This window comes from Lagenorhynchus albirostris, chromosome 9, assembly GCF_949774975.1.
Source record: "Lagenorhynchus albirostris chromosome 9, mLagAlb1.1, whole genome shotgun sequence".
Lineage (NCBI taxonomy): Eukaryota > Metazoa > Chordata > Mammalia > Artiodactyla > Delphinidae > Lagenorhynchus > Lagenorhynchus albirostris.
The window spans coordinates 53,755,602-53,775,304 of NC_083103.1; the positions used below are offsets into that span (position 1 = coordinate 53,755,602).

At 36.3% G+C, this 19,703-nt stretch overlaps 2 protein-coding genes across 5 annotated transcripts in view; one reads left to right on the forward strand and one right to left on the reverse strand.

Annotated features, from left to right (window-relative positions):
* The window catches only part of LRRC32 (leucine rich repeat containing 32), a 353,559-nt gene that overhangs the window by 186,255 nt on the left and 147,601 nt on the right, over positions 1 to 19,703 (reverse strand). The gene's annotated exons all lie outside the window — the stretch shown is intronic.
* The window catches only part of EMSY (EMSY transcriptional repressor, BRCA2 interacting), an 81,611-nt gene that overhangs the window by 17,047 nt on the left and 44,861 nt on the right, over positions 1 to 19,703 (forward strand). For all 4 annotated transcript variants that reach the window (XM_060160066.1, XM_060160065.1, XM_060160069.1 and 1 more), the window contains 3 exons: positions 718 to 977; positions 9,451 to 9,727; positions 18,212 to 18,466. In XM_060160066.1, the coding sequence (XP_060016049.1) occupies positions 718 to 977; positions 9,451 to 9,727; positions 18,212 to 18,466 (792 nt within the window). The remainder of the gene's footprint in view (positions 1 to 717; positions 978 to 9,450; positions 9,728 to 18,211; positions 18,467 to 19,703) is intronic.

A 19,703-nucleotide genomic window follows, 5' to 3' on the forward strand; every position in this document is an offset into this window, starting at 1 on the left:
TACCATGGGGTAAGTGATACAGAAGAGAATGTACAAAGTGCTTTATAAGCTCAGAGGAGACATGAATTCGCTTTGCTTAGAGGAGTAAGGGAAAGCTTCACCGAGGAGATGGCTTGCAGGATCATGATTGCTGGATGATGAAGAGGTCATTGAATGTATGTGGTGTTCCCCAAAGAACAGTAGTATATAGAGACTCCAGATGGATAGAATATGTGATAAGGTGGCTTTGGGGAATGGTGAGCAGTTTAGTGTGCCAGGATAAGGTGGGTGGAACAGGGTATTGTGTTCTTAGAAAGATATGGGACCTTGAATGATAAAGAAATGATTTTTGTGCCTCATCTTGTAGGGAGATAAAAACTACTAAAGGATTTGAGGCAGGGCATTGGCTTTATTAGATGTGTGAGATTTTTATAGCTGGTAGTAGGATGAAGGGTAGAATGGAAGTGGAGAGATTAGAAGCACGTACACCTTTTAGGAGGTTGTCGCTAAAATACAGGCAGAAGATAAGAAGGCCTGACATGGCCATAGGGTTAAAGAAAAACGGGAAGGCATTCAGAGACAGCTTCCCTGAGGGAGGATTGATAGAACTTACTGTCTGATTGGGCATGAGGCAAAGGGAGAGGTCAAGGATGACTGATGATGCAATGATTTAAAAATAAAGTATAAAATACAAGGTTATATTGCTATAAATGTAGCAATATTGTCACTGCCTTACAGGTGTTAGCTGTTCAGATGAAGATGAAAAACCCAGAAAACGAAGGCGAACAAACTCTTCTAGCTCCTCCCCCGTTGTCCTAAAGGAAGTTCCAAAGGCTGTTGTTCCGGTCTCAAAGACGATCACTGTACCTGTGAGTGGCAGTCCTAAGATGAGCAACATCATGCAGAGCATTGCCAACTCCTTACCACCCCACATGTCTCCCGTGAAAATAACCTTCACCAAACCATCAACACAGACAACAAACACAACAACACAGAAGGTACGTGGTGGAGGGAGTCTGTCTGCCAATTGCTGTTTTTATCTCTTTCAGTCAATATGATTCAGATTTAACAAACATGCACTGAGTGCTTACTATGTGCTTGGCATTATGGTGGGAATGTTCACATCTCTTTCTTTAATTCTGCACATAAAGCTTTGGGTTAGGTATTATTATTTCACTTTTTGTGTATATTTTTGTATATGAGGCTCAGAGATGCCAAATGACTTGCCTAATATGACACAGCTAGCAGATCTTCTAAGACTTTCATTATATTTTACCATTGTGATTCCATTTGGGAAATAATTAAAATATAAAGGATTCTTTCAGCCTGTATTTGGATAACTTTACCTTTAGGAACTTAGTTCTTATATTGCCAGAGTAATGAAGTTGTCAGAGTTAGGTGTTTCATAGACGAAAGGAAGAATATGATTAAGTGAATAATTGTTATCTTCTTTTTAATTCTTAAATGCTACCATTAATTCATTTCTAAACTCTTCTGTCAGTATGTTCAAATCATCGGTATTCTGTCAATTTTGTTATTAGAGCCCTCTACTTGCCACACTGATCTGGATGCTGATGGTACCCTAGGCTTGTTATATACCTCTGTGTCTGAGATCTCCCTTCACTTTCATTCTGATCTTCCTCTTTCTTGGTTTATTTACTGATTTACTGGAGCATATCTTCCAGTAGCTTCTTGGTATATGGGTGGGATGGAAAGTAAAGTTTTTAAGACCTTGTATGGTAGACTGAAAATTTCTTTATTCTACCCTCCTACTGTTTTGATGTAAGTTTAACTAGGTAAGTATTCTAGGTGAGAAGTCATTTTCCTTGAGAATTTTGAAGGTATTGCTTCATGGGCTGTTGGCTTCCAGTATTGCTTTTGAGAAGCCCAGTAATGCCATTCTAATTCCAGATCCTCTTTTTCTCTTGGAAGAAGTCAGAGTTCTGAAAGTTCAAGGTAATTTTCCTTGGTGTGGGTCTTTATTTTATCCATTGGGTTACATACTCAGTGGCCCCTTTTATTCTAGAATAACACTCATAGAATAACACTCATATCCTTCCATTCTGGGAAATTTCTTGAATTATTTCTTTGATTTTTCTCTGTCCTCTCTTTTTGGATCACCTGTTATTCTGGATGTTGAATGCCTAGATTGATCCTTTAATTTTTCAGTCTTTCTCACCCCCAATTTCCATTTGTTTGCTTTTTCTACTGTAGTATAGTAGTTAAAAGCCTGGATTTTAGAACTAGACTTCCTGAATTTGAATCCCATTTTATGCTACTTACTAGCTATGTGACTTTGGGAAAACTAAACTCTAGACCTAAGTTTTTCTCTTGTAAAATAGGGAAAATAATATATCTATTTTATAGGGTTTTGGGGTGTAAATAAATGAGATAATAAATACAAACCAGTAGAACAGAGCCTAGCACATAGTAAATGCTCTGTAAGTATTATTTACTTTATCTTTTAACTTTATCCTTCATTACTTCTCTGGAATTTTTCATTTTTGCTATCGTATTTTAAATTTCTAGTAACTCTGTCTGGTTTTCTGAAAGTTTCTTTCTTTCTTTTTTTTTAAAATAGCATCCTGCTCTTTCATAGTCACTATGTTCTCTTTTCTGATGATATTCATGATAATTTTTTTTGATGTTTTCTTCTTTCATGTTTTCTCTCTTACCTGTAAATTTCTTTTATTTTTTCATTTTATCTCTTCCATTTCAGTTTCCTTAAATGCTGGTTGTGGAAACGGACACTAAAAGCTGACAGAAGGCTCTGTGTGTAGGGTGGGACATGCTGACTTTCATTGTAGGTTGAACTAGCTGGGCTGTTTTGTTGATGAACACCCGCCACCCCTTTACCTCCACCAGTTGTCATTCTCATTAGGGCTTTTTCATGGACTGAACAGTTTCCTCAGAGAAGAATCTTCCAGTCTTTTGCCTACAGTAGTAAGCCTGTCTGCTAGTATTTGGGGAGTAAAGGCAAGGAGTGGGCTGGATAGTCTCATCATTCAGTATATAGACTTTACCTAACCTCTCTGTTTTCAGCATAGCACCTACCTGCCTCTGCCTGGTATCATCAGATTCCTTTGGATTCAATCTCTCCCTCAAGAGAATAAGTTTTAAGTCTTCCTTGAGGATAAGGGAGGATAGCTGGGGATCTTAATGCTGCTTAAACAGATTTTCAACTAATTTACATCTTTTTAGTCCCACTTTTATCCCCACTTCAGACGTATCTGGTGGTCTCAAATTACTGAGTCTTTCTGTGGTTCTCTGAAAGCTGTCTTGTTTTTTCTTCTGTTTGCTGTCTTAGGTTTCCACTTTCTTGAGTATGCTTGATCAGTTACTACTTGTCTGTTTGTTTTCTACTTTCCAGAAGTTGATAGCTATTGTCTCCTTTCCATTTTGACCTTATGGGTTTATGTGCCTCTTCTAAAAAATCCCTTCATACTGTTTTAGAGGGATTTTGGGGAAGGAGTAGAGATGAATTCTTGTTTTCAATAGACGGTCTTTCCTACTTTTAAATCTTCAGGTTCATGATAATTTTCATTTAAAGAAACTCCTTGAGTTTCTTGGAAATATGTCATTATATAATATATAAAAAATTACAATTTTCTTAACAAACTAGAAATGACAGTGAGTTGATCTGTGTAATATAATTCGAGCTTCAGTCTTAGGATGAGGCATTATAGTTTAGTGTTAAAATCAAGTAAGAATTTTTGTAGTCAAAGAGGCCTGGATTAGAACCCCAGTTCTTCCAGTATGACCTGAGATAAATTAGTCTTTCTAAATCTGTTTACCTATCTGTGAGATGAGAGTAATGCCAATTTTATAAGGCTGTCATGAGGATTAAATGGGATTGGGTATTTTAAAGTACAGCATAATGTATGTACTCAGAAAATGTTAGGTCCCTTCCCTTGCAGGTATTTTATGGAAAGCAGTGTTACCTAACTTTATGAACTTTCCAGTCTTCTTTGGTAGACCTATATAAAAATATTTTAATAGAAGGGGTAAACCTATAAGTGAAGTCAGTGAACTTTAAAAATAAAAATTAATTGCAGTGTTGAGAATGTGCTGTTCCAAATAATGAATTTATCAGTTCACTGAAGCTTACCCCTTAATATATAGAAATTGACTATTTTTGGTGATTTCTTAAATGTTACACTGAACATAATTTTTGTATTTAATGGCTCCAAGGTAATCTTTCTGAATATCAATTTTTATATATTATTATAATATTGCTTTCTGGGCAAGCTGTATATTAGGTGTCTTCAGCCTGCTATACTCTAAGAATTTTTAAATCTACTTTTGTAATTTTTTACTACCTTCTTTGCTAGATCTATTTTATCAGTAATTCTTCTCTCTTCTCCCCCTTCTCATCTTCTCTTTTAATTTGATATTTGAGAAAATAATGCAGCAAAGTTATAGCTAAAAGAGTACCCATCTCAAATCCATGTCCTTTTATTTCCTTATTCTGTTTTGCTTATAACTAGTTGACATTATATTTATTTATTTCCTATTTCTCCCATAGAGTATAAATTACTGAAGGTAGAGACTTTGTCTTATTCATTACTATTCCGTAATGTTTAGAACAGTGCCTGACATGCAATAGGTGTTGACTAATATTTGTTGAATGAATGAATGAATAAATGAATAAGTATATCTGGTTCCAGTACTGGCTCTCCACCTCTCTTGAGCCTCAGCTTCCTTATAAAACAAAGATAATAATAGTGCTTACTAGATAATTAAATGAGATGATTCATGGAAAGTGCTTAACATAGTGCTTATGATGAGTGTTCAGTAAATGTCACCTAACATTATTAACTTTCCAATCTTCTTAGTTGACCTATGTAAAGATACTTGTAGTAGATGGGGGCTCACCTGTAAGTGAAATTGGTGAACTTTTTTTTTTGATTCACTGACGTTACCATATTTTAATTTTTTCTTTTCTTCTGAATTGTCAGTTGAGAGTGGATGGTTGAGATTGTCAGACTTGTAATGCTCATAAGAGGACATATTTATCTCCAAAGTCATATATGAGTCATACCATGAGATTCCAGGCTCAGAACCTTAGATTTGTCCTACTGTGTTTAAAAAATAAACATTTAAAACAAATTAAATTAAAAATAAGACTCATTCAGGGCTTCCCTGGTGGCGCAGTGGTTGAGAGTCCGCCTGCCGATGCAGGGGACACGGGTTCGTGCCCTGGTCCGGGAAGATCCCACATGCCGCGGAGCGGCTGGGCCCGTGAGCCATGGCCGCTGAGCCTGCGCATCCGGAGCCTGTGCTCCACAACGGGAGAGGCCACAACAGTGAGAGGCCTGCGTACCACAAAAAAAAAAAAAAAAAAAAAAAAAAGACTCATTCATTCCACAAATATTTGCTAAGTATCTATTATGTTCTAGATGTAAAACTGTACTCTTACTTCATGTGTACTCAGTGCCATTACTTTTGTTATTTCTTGGACAAACTGAGTGTGGGTAGGACTAATAGATATTCTTTGGGATTTTTTGTGTGTTTTTTGTTTTCCTTTTGCTGGATAATTGGATTTTTTTTGAAATCTCTGTAAGGCTGTTGCCATTATACATTCACCTTGGATTTCTCACAAATCATATGGAAGTCAACTTAGGAAATTACTTTAGTTAAAGTTACTTTTACATTAAGTATAATTACTTATGAATTTGTGGACTTGATTCAAATTCAAGTAGGTCATATATTTTCAGGGTAGACAGATTTCCACCTGTGTTAATGTGGTGCCTTCATTTTGAGTATAACATTGGTACAACACTTATATAAACAAAGCAACAGAATATAGCTTTATGCTTTCACATGCTTGATTGATATTTTTCATTTTATCCTTAGGGTGCAAGTCCCAGCACTCTTAAGGAGTTTTTGTGAGTGCTAGAAGGTCAGTAATTTGAATTATGGCCTGAATAAACACTGTTTGGTTCACTTGGTTTCAAAATCCCTTTGTTTCCCTTGTTGTAACATGTAACTAAAGTGCAAGTAAATTTTCTTCAAGGTGGATCTCTAATTTTGGATAACCCCTTTTCAGATCAGAAATTAGTTTGTAGACTGAAATCTCAAAATATGTTTTATCATTTGTACCTGTAACCTAAAACATGCTCTCAAAGACTCTAGATTTATTTTGCTGAAGTTATTGTCTTAATGTTAGAAGTCTACATGCATACTCTAGTTCTAAAATTGCAAATGTTTGACCCAAGTGTGAATGCTTCCCCTTCCCTACCCATGACAGAGATTGTTTATTAACTGTGGCCTACTTTCCTGCCAAGCCTTGGTGAATCCTCAGCTGTGTCACAGAGTCCTTATAAAAACTGTACTCTAGGAAGGCACTACTATTAGTTCAGAATTGGCAAATATGAAACCTACTTGCTATTACTACTCTTAATTGGCTTGGCTGTGCTAGTGACTGTGAGCTCTTTGGATTCTCAAGGGTATCAGAATTTGGGAAAAAGATATATAAAATTTTTTAATGAAACAAAAATAGAGTACATTAAAATAAATTTCCAGTTCGATTTGATCTATAACACCTTTACTGATATCCTTCTAACATTTATTAAGTAGTAATAACAAGATACTAATAAGTACCATTTGTGAACTGCCAAATATTGACCACCTGCTATGTGCCTAGCACTGTTAGATGCTTCACATCATTATTTCATTTAATCCTTATAATGATTTGCAAGTTAGGTATTATTATCCCTATTTTATAGATGAAAATTGGAACCCAGAGATTTTAACATGTCCAGGGCCCTGCCATTTGTTAGTGGCAGAGGCAGGATTCAGCTCAGGTTCATTTGACTCTTAACTTCTGGTCTTTTTGCCATATTAGTCTACTTCTCGGTTTATATGATGGCTGATGGTTGTGTTTGTAATAGTGCTATATATGTGTTTACTGGTTGAGTCTATGTAGAAGTATGCTGGTCAACTCTATAGAGGTGTTTGCTGGCCAAGACTTGTATGTCTCTCTTGACTCCTCAGATAATCAACAAACTCCTTAAAGTAATGGACACATACTTAGAATTCTCTAACACTGAAATATATAATTATAATGATATAATCAAAGCTTCTTTGAGATGTCAATACTGAGTACAGACATACTCAGTAAGTTTGACTGACTGATTTAATTTCAGAACTTCTTTAGGACTGATACAAAAATGCAAAAGAATTTCCCCCTTAAATTGTTTGGATTTTTCAAAACAATTTTCTCTCCTAGGTAGGTGAAAATAATTTTGGTGAAAGAGGAAGAAGACACTCTGTGTTGTTTGGGGGTATCATTAAACTACCATTATACTTGCCCAGAATAAAACTGATACTACAGATTTATAAGTAATTTTTGTGTTCTCAGCTGTAAAATGGGGATAATAGTATCTCTGTCATAGGATTGTTGGGAGATTTAAATAGGCCAATGTGTATTAGCTCTAGGAGCTAATCTTGTTTCTGTTCTTTTCCTCAACCCTGCCATTTCCATACATCAAGTCCTGTTGACTCTACCTCTTAAGATAATCTGAATCTGATCACTTCTCTTTATTTTGACTACTAACACCCCAGTCCAACCAGCCTCTACCATTTCTTGCCTAGTCTACTGCAGTGGCTTCTTTACTAGTTTCACTGCTTCTGCTCTTACCTCTTACCACATAGCAGCTAGAATGATCTTTTAAAATATAAATCAAGTTTTGTTGTTTCCTTACTTAAAATCCTCTCATGGCTTCCCATTATACTTAGTATAAACTTAGATTCTTTACTCTGGTTTACAAATTTGATCTGGACTCTGCTTACTTTTGCAACCCCTCTTAACCCTATATGCTTTTGCTACGCTGGTTCTCTTTTCTGTTTTTAAATACATCAAGCTAATTCCTACCTTAGGTCCTTTGCCCCATCCTGTTCTCTCCGTCTGAAATGCTTTGTCCCGTATCATCTACACTTTTCTAGTCATACTGGCTAACCTTGAAGTCTCTTTCCTGCCGCTTTTTTCCTCCATTCTGTGTATCTATGAGCAAATCCTGTTGGTTTTACCGTTAAATATATTCAGAATCTGTTCACTTTTCATCAGTTCTACCACAAACATTTTGGTCATTGAAAGAGCCTCCTAATTTGTCTGCCTGTTTCTACTGTCTCTGCCCTGCTGTACTTTTCACCTAGCAGATCAAGTAATGCTTTTTTAAAAGTACTTTATTTTTTAGAACAGTTTTGGATTTATAGGAAAATTGAAAAGATAGTACAGAGAGTTCTCATATACCCTGTATTCAGTGTCCCCTGTTCTAAACAATTTATATTAGTATGGTACATTTGTTACAATTAATGAACCGATATTGATGCATTAATATTAACTAAAGTCCATGGTTTATTCAGATTTGCTTAGTTTTTACCTATTGTCTTTCTCTGTTCCAGGATACCACATTATATTTTCTCGTCATGTCTCCTTAGGTTCCTCTTGGCTGTGAAAGTTTCTCAAACTTCCTTGTGTTTGATGACCTTGACAGTTTTGAGGATTACTAGTCAAGTATTTTGTAGGATGCCCCACTACTGCAATTTATCTCATGTTTTTCTCATGATTAGACTAAGGTTATAGGTTTTTGGAAGGAAGACCACAGAGATAAAGTGCCATTTTCGTCATAACATGTTGATATGCTATCAACAAGATCGTACACCACCTAGTCCCCCATTACTTTGCTAAATCTGTCTCCTACTGCTCTCTACCTTATAAATTTCAATCCCGTTCATTAGGGTCCTAGAGGTTTCTTGAACATACCAAGCTTGCTTCTGCCTCAGGGGCTTTGTATTTGCTACTCCTGCTTCCATTGGATGCTCTTCCTCTAGGTAGCAACATGGATCAACCCCTACTTCTAGTTTCTGCTTAGTTGTCACCTTATCAGAGAGATCTTCATTGAATATTTTATAAAAAATCATGCACCACTTCCATCTTCTTTTATTTCCTGCCCTGCTTTATTGTCTCTTCCATTTATCTCTACATGACATATATTTACTTTTTTATTTGTTTATTGTTTTTCTCCCCTTACTGGAATGTAGCTCCATGAAAATAAGAACTTTGTCTGTTTTGTTCATTCCACTATCCTCAGCCTCTAGAACCATGCCTGGCACATAGTAGATGCTCAACAAATATTTATAAATGAATGACTATCCAAATTATTTTCTAGAAAAATTGTGCCAATTTATACTCCCTAAGCAGTATATTGAAATGCTTACTTTACTTGATCTTGTACAGCATTGAATATTGTCTTTTAAAATGTTTGGTTGGTAAAAATTGTTTCTTTTAAATACATTTTGATGATTACTAGTAAAGGAGAGCTTTTGTATATTTTTAGTTGTAAATTTCTTTTTCTTGAATTGCTTCATCACCTTTCATAAGCTATTTTTAAATTGTATGTAACTGTGAGTCTAGATACATTAGTAGTATGGTAGGTACATGAAAATAACTTATTTTATCTTCCTTAGGTTATTATAGTGACCACATCACCAAGTTCAACCTTCGTGCCCAACATTCTCTCCAAATCCCATAACTATGCAGCAGTCACTAAGCTTGTACCAACATCAGTCATTGCTTCCACAACTCAGAAGCCGCCAGTGGTTATAACTGCTTCACAGTCCTCTCTGGTCAGTAGTAGCAGCAGTGGCAGCAGCAGTTCTACACCATCACCTATTCCTAATACAGTTGCAGTAACAGCTGTGGTTTCTTCCACACCATCTGTGGTCATGTCAACAGTAGCACAAGGTAAGTGGTAATTCATCAGGTAATTCTGTCCCTGTGTTTATGGGAATTTCTTTCTTTTTAAATATTTTAATTTTATTGGAGTATAGTTGATTTACAGTGTTGTGTTAGTTTCAGGTGTAGAGCAAAGTGATTCAGTTATACATATGCATATATTCATTCATTTTTAGATTGTTTTCTCATATAGGTTATCACAGAATATCACAGAGTTCCCTGTGCTATACAGTAGGTCCTTGCTGGTTACCTATTTTATATATAGTAGTGTGTGTATGTTCATCCCAAGCTCCTGATTTATCCCTCCCCGCAACGTTTCCCCTTCGGTAACCATAAGTTTGTTTTCGGTATCTGTAAGTCTCTTTCTGTTTTGTAAATAAGTTCATTTGTATTTTTTTTTTTTAAAATTAGATTCCACATGAGTGATATCATATGATATTTGTCTTTCTCTGCCTGACTTACTTCACTCAGTATGAAAATCTCTAGATCCATCCATGTTGCTGCAAATGGCATTATTTCATTCTTCTTTATGGCTGAGTAATATTCCATTGTATATATGTACCACATCTTCTTTATCCATTCCTCTGTTGACGAATTTAGGTTGCATTTAGGTTGCTTCCATGTCTTGGCTATTGTAAACAATGCTGCAATGAACATTAGGGTGTGGGAATTTTGAAGAAGACTTTGTTTGTATGCTTTGGGTGTGAAGGTACCATCTGTTATATCAGAGATTACCACTTTCCCTCCCCTAGTTTGAGAATGTCAAGATAGTGGGTTACTCAGTTTCCTTACATTAATATCCTTACTTTGAGTTTTTTTTTTCAAATGCACAGTACCTAGTCACCTAGGCAATTATGTAGGTTAAATCTTGTCACCACAAATTTCAAAGGCATATACAAATATCTGTAATATAATGAAATTTTTAAGTGAGGAACTTGAAATTATTTTACTATAGGTTTTTTCAGAAGAAACATTAAATATACAACCTACAACCTCTTCAAAGTAAGTTACCCAATGATAAGAAGTAGGGGGAAGAGGATGATTTCAAGGACATGCCATTCACCTTTTCTTCAGGCTTCTAAATTTTTCTGTATGGGAGGATGATGGAAAGTATTGAGAGGAACTGAGGCTGAACTGAAGGACAGTTGCTGCTTAATAGCAGAGGAAAGGAAATGTGGAAACCTCAGTTCCATGTTAGCTTCAATCACTTGAGCTCTCTTCCAAATCTTTGTTTTCCTCTCATATAAAGAGCAGATAGCACACTGTCAGAATTTTCTTTTTATAGTGTTGGTAAGTCTTAAGATGGGAATCAGAGGGAGCCATTTATAATACAGAATTCATAGCCATGGTTGTAGTCTTTCAAAGGGAGCACAGAAGCAATATAGAACAGTATTTAGTGTTCGTTTTCATTGAATTTTACTTGCACAATATATAGCTTAAGATAGGCTGAGACTTGGAAATATCCTAGTTTATGAACTAGTGGTGATTCAGGCACTCAAATAGGAAAACAGTGTTTTTCATAATTGCTTTAGTAATTTTAGTGTGTTCCATATAACTGTTAGCAAGGAAGAGGTTACATAGATGCAGATGCAGTCAGTATTCATTCATTCTGCAGGTCTAACTGGTAGGATGTGAGAACATCTGTCCTTTTCTGTCTCCAATACCCATTTAATGTCTCAGTCAATGATAGGAAATAGTAGGCTTGAAATTTTCTTTTATTTGTTACCTTAAGTAATTTAAATAAACCATTCCAGCCTTTCTGTTTGTACAGCAGTAAACTACAACATAGTATTATTAAAAATAAAATTATTTTTATATAGAAAATCTGTATAAATGTTGGTTGCATACATGATCCAAATTCACCATTTCAAAATTTCAAGGTGATGAGAGAAGGAAAGACCACCTGTTTCCTCACCTGACTGACCCCTGTATCAAAGTTATCATCCATTGATAGTTGTTCCCTTCTAGTGCTCATCACACAGTTTGCCAAAGTGTTGCTGTAGTAGAAGGATTACTGTTCTTCCAAGGAAATTGTTATTATTTGAGATAAGAGGGGTATCTCTCTTAGTTACTATCGAAATATTTTTAAGCAAAATGAATATTCCATGCTTCTGTTTTTCATTCTTATATTTCTCCAACTATCTTCTGAATCTCTTGGGAACTTATGACTTCCCTATTTTCTCCTTTGTTTCTTAGCATCCTATATCTCTTTGAGTCCTACGTCATTTTAGGGGAGCTAGACATCTCAAAGATTTCTCATAAATTCAATACAGCATGAAAGATGTAAAAGTAAACTATCTGAATGTAGATACTCAAGGAAACTATATGATTATTTTGGGGTTTTGTTTGAGATATTTAATTTAGATATAAGTGCTAAGGAAATTAAGCCATTTTCTTTTAAAAAGGTAAATGTTAGTGGAAGTGGTAATATATAAACTGCAGTTGTGATTCTGACTGCAGGGCTTCTTTAGCAGCTCTTGTGTGGGTACCTAGGGGACAAGGGCATTCAGTGTCTGCTTCTGTTGGGGACTAGAGACAGACTGTTTTAGAGCTGATGTATCTGTCTCTGGTTAGTCTTATAGGGGCAGCTGGTCATAGAGGGGGAAGAGTCTTAGTAGCAATAACTAAGTGGCTAACTCCATGTTTATAAGTGTAGAGATGGTTCCAGAGGTAGGGAGTAGGGGGATTGTGTATGGTTGGCTCATACAGGAAGTCTTAAATTCTACCAATTAGAATGCTTATTCTGAATTGGTCATCCACGAAACAGGATAACTGAAATTTTCTTTTTTATTATGGAAAATTCCAAACACATAAGTGGATAGAATAGTAAAATGAACCCTCATTGTACCCATTACCCAGCTTCAAGGATGAGCAACACATCATCAGTCTTGTTTCATCTGTACCTGCTATTTTCCTCTACACATCAGTGACCCGGAATATTTTGAAGCAAATCCCAAATATCATATAATTTCAGTTATAAATACTTCAGTATGTATCAAAACTCACAATACCACTATCACATCTAGAATTTTTAACAGTTTCTTCATATAATAAAATATTTAGTTAGTATCCAAATTTCCTTGATTATGTCATAAAAGAATTTTTTAAAAGTAAGATCTAAATAAGGTCCACACATTGATATGGTTATATCTTTTTTAACTCATGGGTCCCTCTTCTGTTTTTTTCCTTTTCTTTTCAAATTATTTGTTGAAGAAATCAGTCATTTTTCCTGAGAGTTTCCCGTAGTCTGGGTTTTGCTGATTTTAATTCCCATGGTTTAACAAGTTCTCCTATTTATTATTTTTTTATTAAATTTATTTATTTTATTTTATTTATTTTATTTTTGGCTGCATTGGGTCTTTGTTGCTGCACACGGGCTTTTCTCTGGTTGTGGCGAGCGGGGGCTACTCTTCCTTGAGGTGCGCAGGCTTCTCTTGTTGTGGAGCACGAGCTCTAGGCATGTGGGCTTCAGTAGTTGTGGCTCACGGGCTCTAGAGCACAGGCTCAGTAGTTGTGGCGCACGGGCTTAGTTGCTCCACGGCATGTGGGATCTTCCCGGACCAGGGCTCAAACCCATGTCCCCTGTATTGGCAGACGGATTCTTAACCGCTGTGCTACCAGGGAAGCCCCTCTCCTGTTTATATTTCCATAAAACTGGTAGTTAAATCAAGAAACTTGATCAGATTCAAGTCTGATTGTTTTTGGAGATATGGGGAATGAACGTTCAATAAGTGGTATTCCTGATGTGTACCTATAAGTGTATTTAAGTGTACTTCCTGTGCATCATTTTAGGAGGCACATGTCTGGTCTCTAATGATATTAACATTAATCGGTAGATATAAGTATTACCAAATGTTTTTATAGCTATTGGTAATCTTTCCCTAGATCATTATTTTATTGGTAGTTGCAAAATGAATTTTATCTTCATTTTCTTCATTTATTAGCTGGAATTCTTAAAGAACTTTAACTTACTACCATGGGTTATCCTGAGGTACAGTTCATACAGGAATTATTTCTGTTTATTTATATGTTTTCAGATAATGAGATGGTTCAGTGACCAATAAGATTTTTGTTCCCCATATCATTAAGATTTCTGATGTCTGTCAATCCATCACAAATATTCTTTTGGTGCTCAAATTGTCCAATCTGTTGCAGTGGGAGCCTCTTCAAGTTGGCTTCTAAATTCTTTTGACACAACCACAAAAGACAAATTGATCAAATTTTCCTTTTTTGGGCGGCGTCTATTTGTAGTATCAGTTATTGAGAGGAGTGTAAAAACCTCCAGCTGTAATTGTGGGTTTGTACATTTTTCCCTTTGTCGGTTGTTGTCACATGTATTTTGAGCTCTGTTATTAGGTGTATGCATGTTTAGGATTGTTGTATATTCTTGATGAGTTGACTTCCTTTTTATTATGAAACATTGTTGTATATTCTTGATGAATTGACTTCCTTTTTATTATGAAACATTGCTCTTTTTCTCTCAGTACTCCTTATTTTGGTGTTTACCTTTTCTGATATTAATGTAGCTACTCCAACTTTCTTGTAATTAGGGTTTGCATCATATTTTTCATCTGTTTACTTTTAACCCATCTGTGCCTTTGTATTTAAAATACATCTTCTATGAACATTGTATAGTCAGGGCTTACATTTTTATCCATTCTGACCATCTTTGCCTTTTAATTGAAGTGTTTAGTCCATTTATATTCGATATAATTATCAATATGATTGAGTTTAGGTCTACTATCTTAATAATTGTTTTTTATTTGTTTTCTGTATTCTTTGCTTTCTTTTCTCCCATTTTACTGTCTTCTTTTGGATTTATTGAGTTTTTTAAGAAAAAGGATTCTATTTTATCTCTTACACATTGGCTTATTAGCTCTACTTTTTTGTTCTTTTTTAATAATTGCTTAGGGTAGGGTTCTCAACCTCCACATATGGACATTTTGGACCAGATAATTTTTTGTTATGAGGGGCTGACTTGTGCATTATAGGATGTTCAGCAGCATTCCTGGCTTTTACCTACTAGATACCAGTAGAACACCCTCCTGTCATAACAATAAAAAATGTCTCTAGTGATTACCAAATATCCAGGGGCAAAAGGGAGAGCACAATTGCCCTGGTTAAGAACTCAGCTCTAGAGCTTACATTATACATTGTAAATTGTAACAGTCTGTCTTCAACTTCCCATATTGTGTTAGAATCTTCGAATAATACACTTCTATTTCTATTTCTGCTCTCTCATCCTTGCACTCTGGTTATCATACATTTTAATTATATATATCATAAACCCCACATTGCATTGTTACTACTTTTGCTTTAAACAGTCAATTTTCTTTTAAAGAAATTACGGAAAGGTGGGGGGGAGTCTTTTATATTTACCAACTTCATGTACTTTTTCTACTCTAGTCCTTGGTTTAGCCATTTCTCTAAGGAGCCCTGATTCATTTTAGTGGAAAGTGATAATTAGAAGAAAATTTGGGTGCTAGATATGCTCATTGCTAAGGGGTGTGTGTGTATGTGTGTGTGTGTGTGTGTCTGCATGTAGATTTATACACACACGTATATACATCTATATTTATTTCTATATGTTGAAAACTTTGGGTCCATATTGATATGTCCAATTTCAAACTCTGCTTGTTAATTCTAGTTTTCTCCCTTCTTCAAAAACCTAGCTTCCATTATCTTTCATATACTTACTTATTTTATCAGTTCCCCACTCTATAACCAATCTGTCATTGTTGCTGCTGTTGCCTCTACCTTCATGCAGATACCTTCCTCATTCCATTCAGGTTCTGACATCTTGCAGACTTCTACTTCACTCCACCTGAGTTCTGACACTTTCCCCATGTCACCCTTTTGCATGATGTCTTTCTCACCCTGCTCAATTTTGACACCTGTGCCAGGCCACCCTCCTACCCAGAAGTCTTCTTCACCCAGTTTGGACTCTGATCCCACCCCTTCCTGTGGACATCCTGCTCAAGCTTTGAGAACCTGTGCTAGGTGGCTCACATTCATGGAACCCCTGTTTATCCTACTTGAGTTCTAACTCTATATGTGGCACTGTACCCTGAGCTCCCACAGCATGTACTCCCTCCTCAACCTACTTGGACTCTGACTCCCATGCTCAGTCAGTCTCTGCAGTGGGTTCTAACACCCCATGCTTAGCCATTATTCTGCTTAGCCATCTAGTTGTCCATCGTGCTTTGCAGCATCTGATGGCTTTAGCACTAAATTTTTGTGAATCGAAGAGCAAAAGGAAGAGGAAGGGGGCTTTTTATTTGTTAAAACAAAAATAACATTTATTACAATTTGTAATGATAGATTTGTGTGATCATTTGATTGTCTTCTCTAACCTTCCTGAAGGTAGGGACTGTTTCATGGATACAAAAGAGTTTCCCAAGGATATAGCATAAAGTATATGCTCAGTAAGTTTTTATTGAATGAATGAATATCTAAAGGAATTAAATACTTTAATAAGATCACACAGCTATTATGAGTTTATGTGTTGAAGACATAATTTTTTTTTTTTTTTTGCGGTACGCGGGCCTCTCACTGTTGCAGCCTCTCCCGTTGCGGAGCACAGGCTCCGGACGTGCAGGCTCAGCGGCCATGGCTCACGGGCCTAGCCGCTCCGCGGCATGTGGGATCTTCCCGGACCAGGGCACGAACCCATGTCCCTTGCATCGGCAGGTGGACTCTCAACCACTGCGCCACCAGGGAAGCCCTGAAGACATAATTTGAACACAGTTCTCTGATTCTGAAGTCACCCTGACTGCCTTTACATTAGATACTTTTCCTATATAATAGGATATAGAGAACGTAGATTAGTTAGGGAGTGACTCATGTGCACGGTTTACCTCAATTAATACAAGAGTTCATTATGAATGCAATATAAAGGTTAAAGTTTTCACATAGTTTAAAAATAGTGTGTTTTACTTGAATAGCACTTTATATTCATTAAGTTATAAAATGTTGGTACTGAAAAGGGCTCCAGAGATAATCTAGTTCAGTACAACTAAGCAGTATAACATACACATGTCACCAAGATCCTAGCATTCAGGGAGGGATGGGAGTGGGCAAGGCAGGAGAATGTGTAAGTAATGTGAGTCAGCCCTCCAGGTGATTCTGACTACATCTTTCTTTTGTCTTCTCTCAAACTATTCCTCAATCTATGATTTTTACCTGATCCATATAGCAACCCTTAGAGAATTATAGGGCAAGGAAAATTCAACATATGGGGAACCTGAGAGGGTCAGAGTGACTTCTCAAGGCTTCTTCTTCATTTTTATTCTCCAGAAACATTTTACATGAAAATGTGATATTATTTAAATTTTTTTCTGTAATACAATGTAAATGTCATAGTGGGGCTGTGGTGGAGGAAGGAGTGAAATAGCCTGTTTGATAATTGGAACTTGATAATTAGGCCATCAAATTATCAGTTTCTTTTCATTGTTTTATCAGTGCTCAAAAAGTTGATACGGAGAGTTATATTCTATCTAGGTTCTTTCTGTGAGGAGTATTAATTTACTTACAGATAATAGTCCTATTGTGTTGTTGATGAATTATAAGATTACTGATGAAAAATCTTGGAGAGGGAAGAATTTCTGTCAGACTCACACATCTTTACTGAAAATTGTTGGTATTTGCTACCTACGCATGGTTGCTAATATTAGTATTGCATTGAAAAGAAGTGTCTTAAAACCTTGTATCACGAGAATTTTTTTGCTGTGGATATATTGAGTAGTATGCCCACTTGTAACTTTTCACATGATTATTTAATGACCCAGTTCTCAAGAAATGATTTTATTTATAGATAATTGGAAATGAGACATAGAAAAGCTGTTGTACTTTGCCATGCTGAATAATTCGAAAGGTGAATGTTTCAGTGTGAATTATTTTGTCTAATGCTATGTTTAAATTGACTCATTAGAACCTGAAAAACAATATTCGAAAAACTGTACTACAAATAAGATTCAAAACCTAGTTTGCTTTGTCCTTTTTTTTTAAAAAAACATCTTTATTGGAGTATAATTGCTTTACATTGTTGTTAGTTGCTGCTGTGTAACAAGGTGAATCAGCTATACGTATACATATATCCCCATATCCCCTCTCTCTTGCGTCTCCCTCCCACCCTCCCTGTCCGACCCGTGTTCTTTTATTCACATTGAGAACCTATGTTTTTTAAGAGAAAAACCTATTGAGAAACATGTGTGAGAACATCCTGCCTGATACTTTATTTCTTTTGTTTTGACTCTTCACCAAGGGAAAATCAGTTAGTTTTTTGAGTGTTAGAGCAATGATGCCTCCCTTGCAAAGTTTGAGGACTAGGTATAAAATATGTAAAATACCATAGACATTATATCTGACACTAGGTGCTTAATAATCATTATTTTTGTTGATTTACCTAGTTTTAAGCTATTACTTCCTACAATAACCAGAAGGAGCTTTAATTATGTTTTACTATTAAATGTTCTAATCCTTACTCTTCTATAGGTGTATCTACATCAGCAATCAAAATGGCATCAACCAGACTTCCTTCTCCCAAAAGCTTAGTGGGTGCCCCAACTCAGATTCTTGCACAGTTTCCTAAACAGCATCAACAGTCTCCTAAGCAGCAGTTACATCAAGTACAGCAACAGACACAGCAACAGGTGGCCCAGCCTTCTCCGGTATCTCATCAGCAACAGCCTCAGCAGTCTCCTTTGCCACCTGGTATCAAGCCTACCATTCAAATCAAACAGGAGTCAGGTAAATGGAAAATGTTTCAGGAGATGGTAATTCTTCCCCAGTCACCAGTTCTCTGAAGATTGCAATATATATGGATTCACTTCCACATACAGTTTCCTCAAGCATTAGAGTTTTAATTCCAAAATATATTTTGAGACCCTCCTGTTGGAAATACTTACAGAGAGAGAACTGGTGCTTGGGAATAGAGAAGGGAGAAAAAAGCTGTTTGCACAGCAGGAAGAGGTTTTTTTCAGTGAACTCTCAGAAGAGATAAAGGAAGCCGAGGAAACAAACCCAGACTTTAGAACTATACTTTGGAGCCCACTGGGGTTATGGGAAGTGAGCAGTGGAAAAATTAGTCTGGGGAGTCTTGTGTTAGAGGCCGTATTGTGAATCTGGCATAAATTTGTCATGGGCAGAGGTGCTAAGATTAAAAGACATTGTGTACAGTGAAGAAGTTTGTGGTATAACAATTTAGCAGTTTATTGAAGGCATCTCTAGCACAGTGGGAACGCAGGGGTAGGAGACAATTACTGTTAAGTTATCGAATCATAAAAGTATTGAATAGAAAGGCAGGTAGGATGGAGGCTTAGATACAGGGAGACGAAGAAGCATCTTAACGTACTTAATATCTTTAAGAAAAGAAAATGGATTTTTTTCCTCCACTGAAGCTGGATTTTATTTGGTGGTAGAAAAGGACTTTGGGAGATGCTGACATTTTCAGTTTTTTGTTTGTTTTATCTTATTTTATTTTATTTATTTATTTATGGCTGCGTTGGATCTTTGTTGCTGTGCGCAGGCTTTCTCTAGTTGCGTCGAGTGGGGTCTGCTCTTTGTTGTGGTGTGTGGGCTTCTCATTGCGGTGGCTGCTTTTTGTTGTGGAGCATGGGCTCTAGGTGCACGGGCTTCAGTAGTTGTGGCATGTGGGCTCAGTAGTTGTGGCACACAGGCTTAGTTGCTCCACAGAATGTGGGAGCTTCCTGGACCAGGGATCGAACCCATGTCCCCTGCGTTGGTAGGTGGATTCTTAACCACTGCACCACTAAGGAAGTCCCTTGTTTTATTTTTTGATAGGAACATTTTATTATTATTTTTTGAGATGTAATTGACCCATAACTTTGTATTAGTTTTAGGTGTAACATAATGATTTGATATATGTATCTATTGCAAAATGACTATCACAATAGGTTAGCATCTACTACCACACATAGTTACAATTTTTTTTCTTGTGATGAGAACTTTGAAGATTTACTCTCTT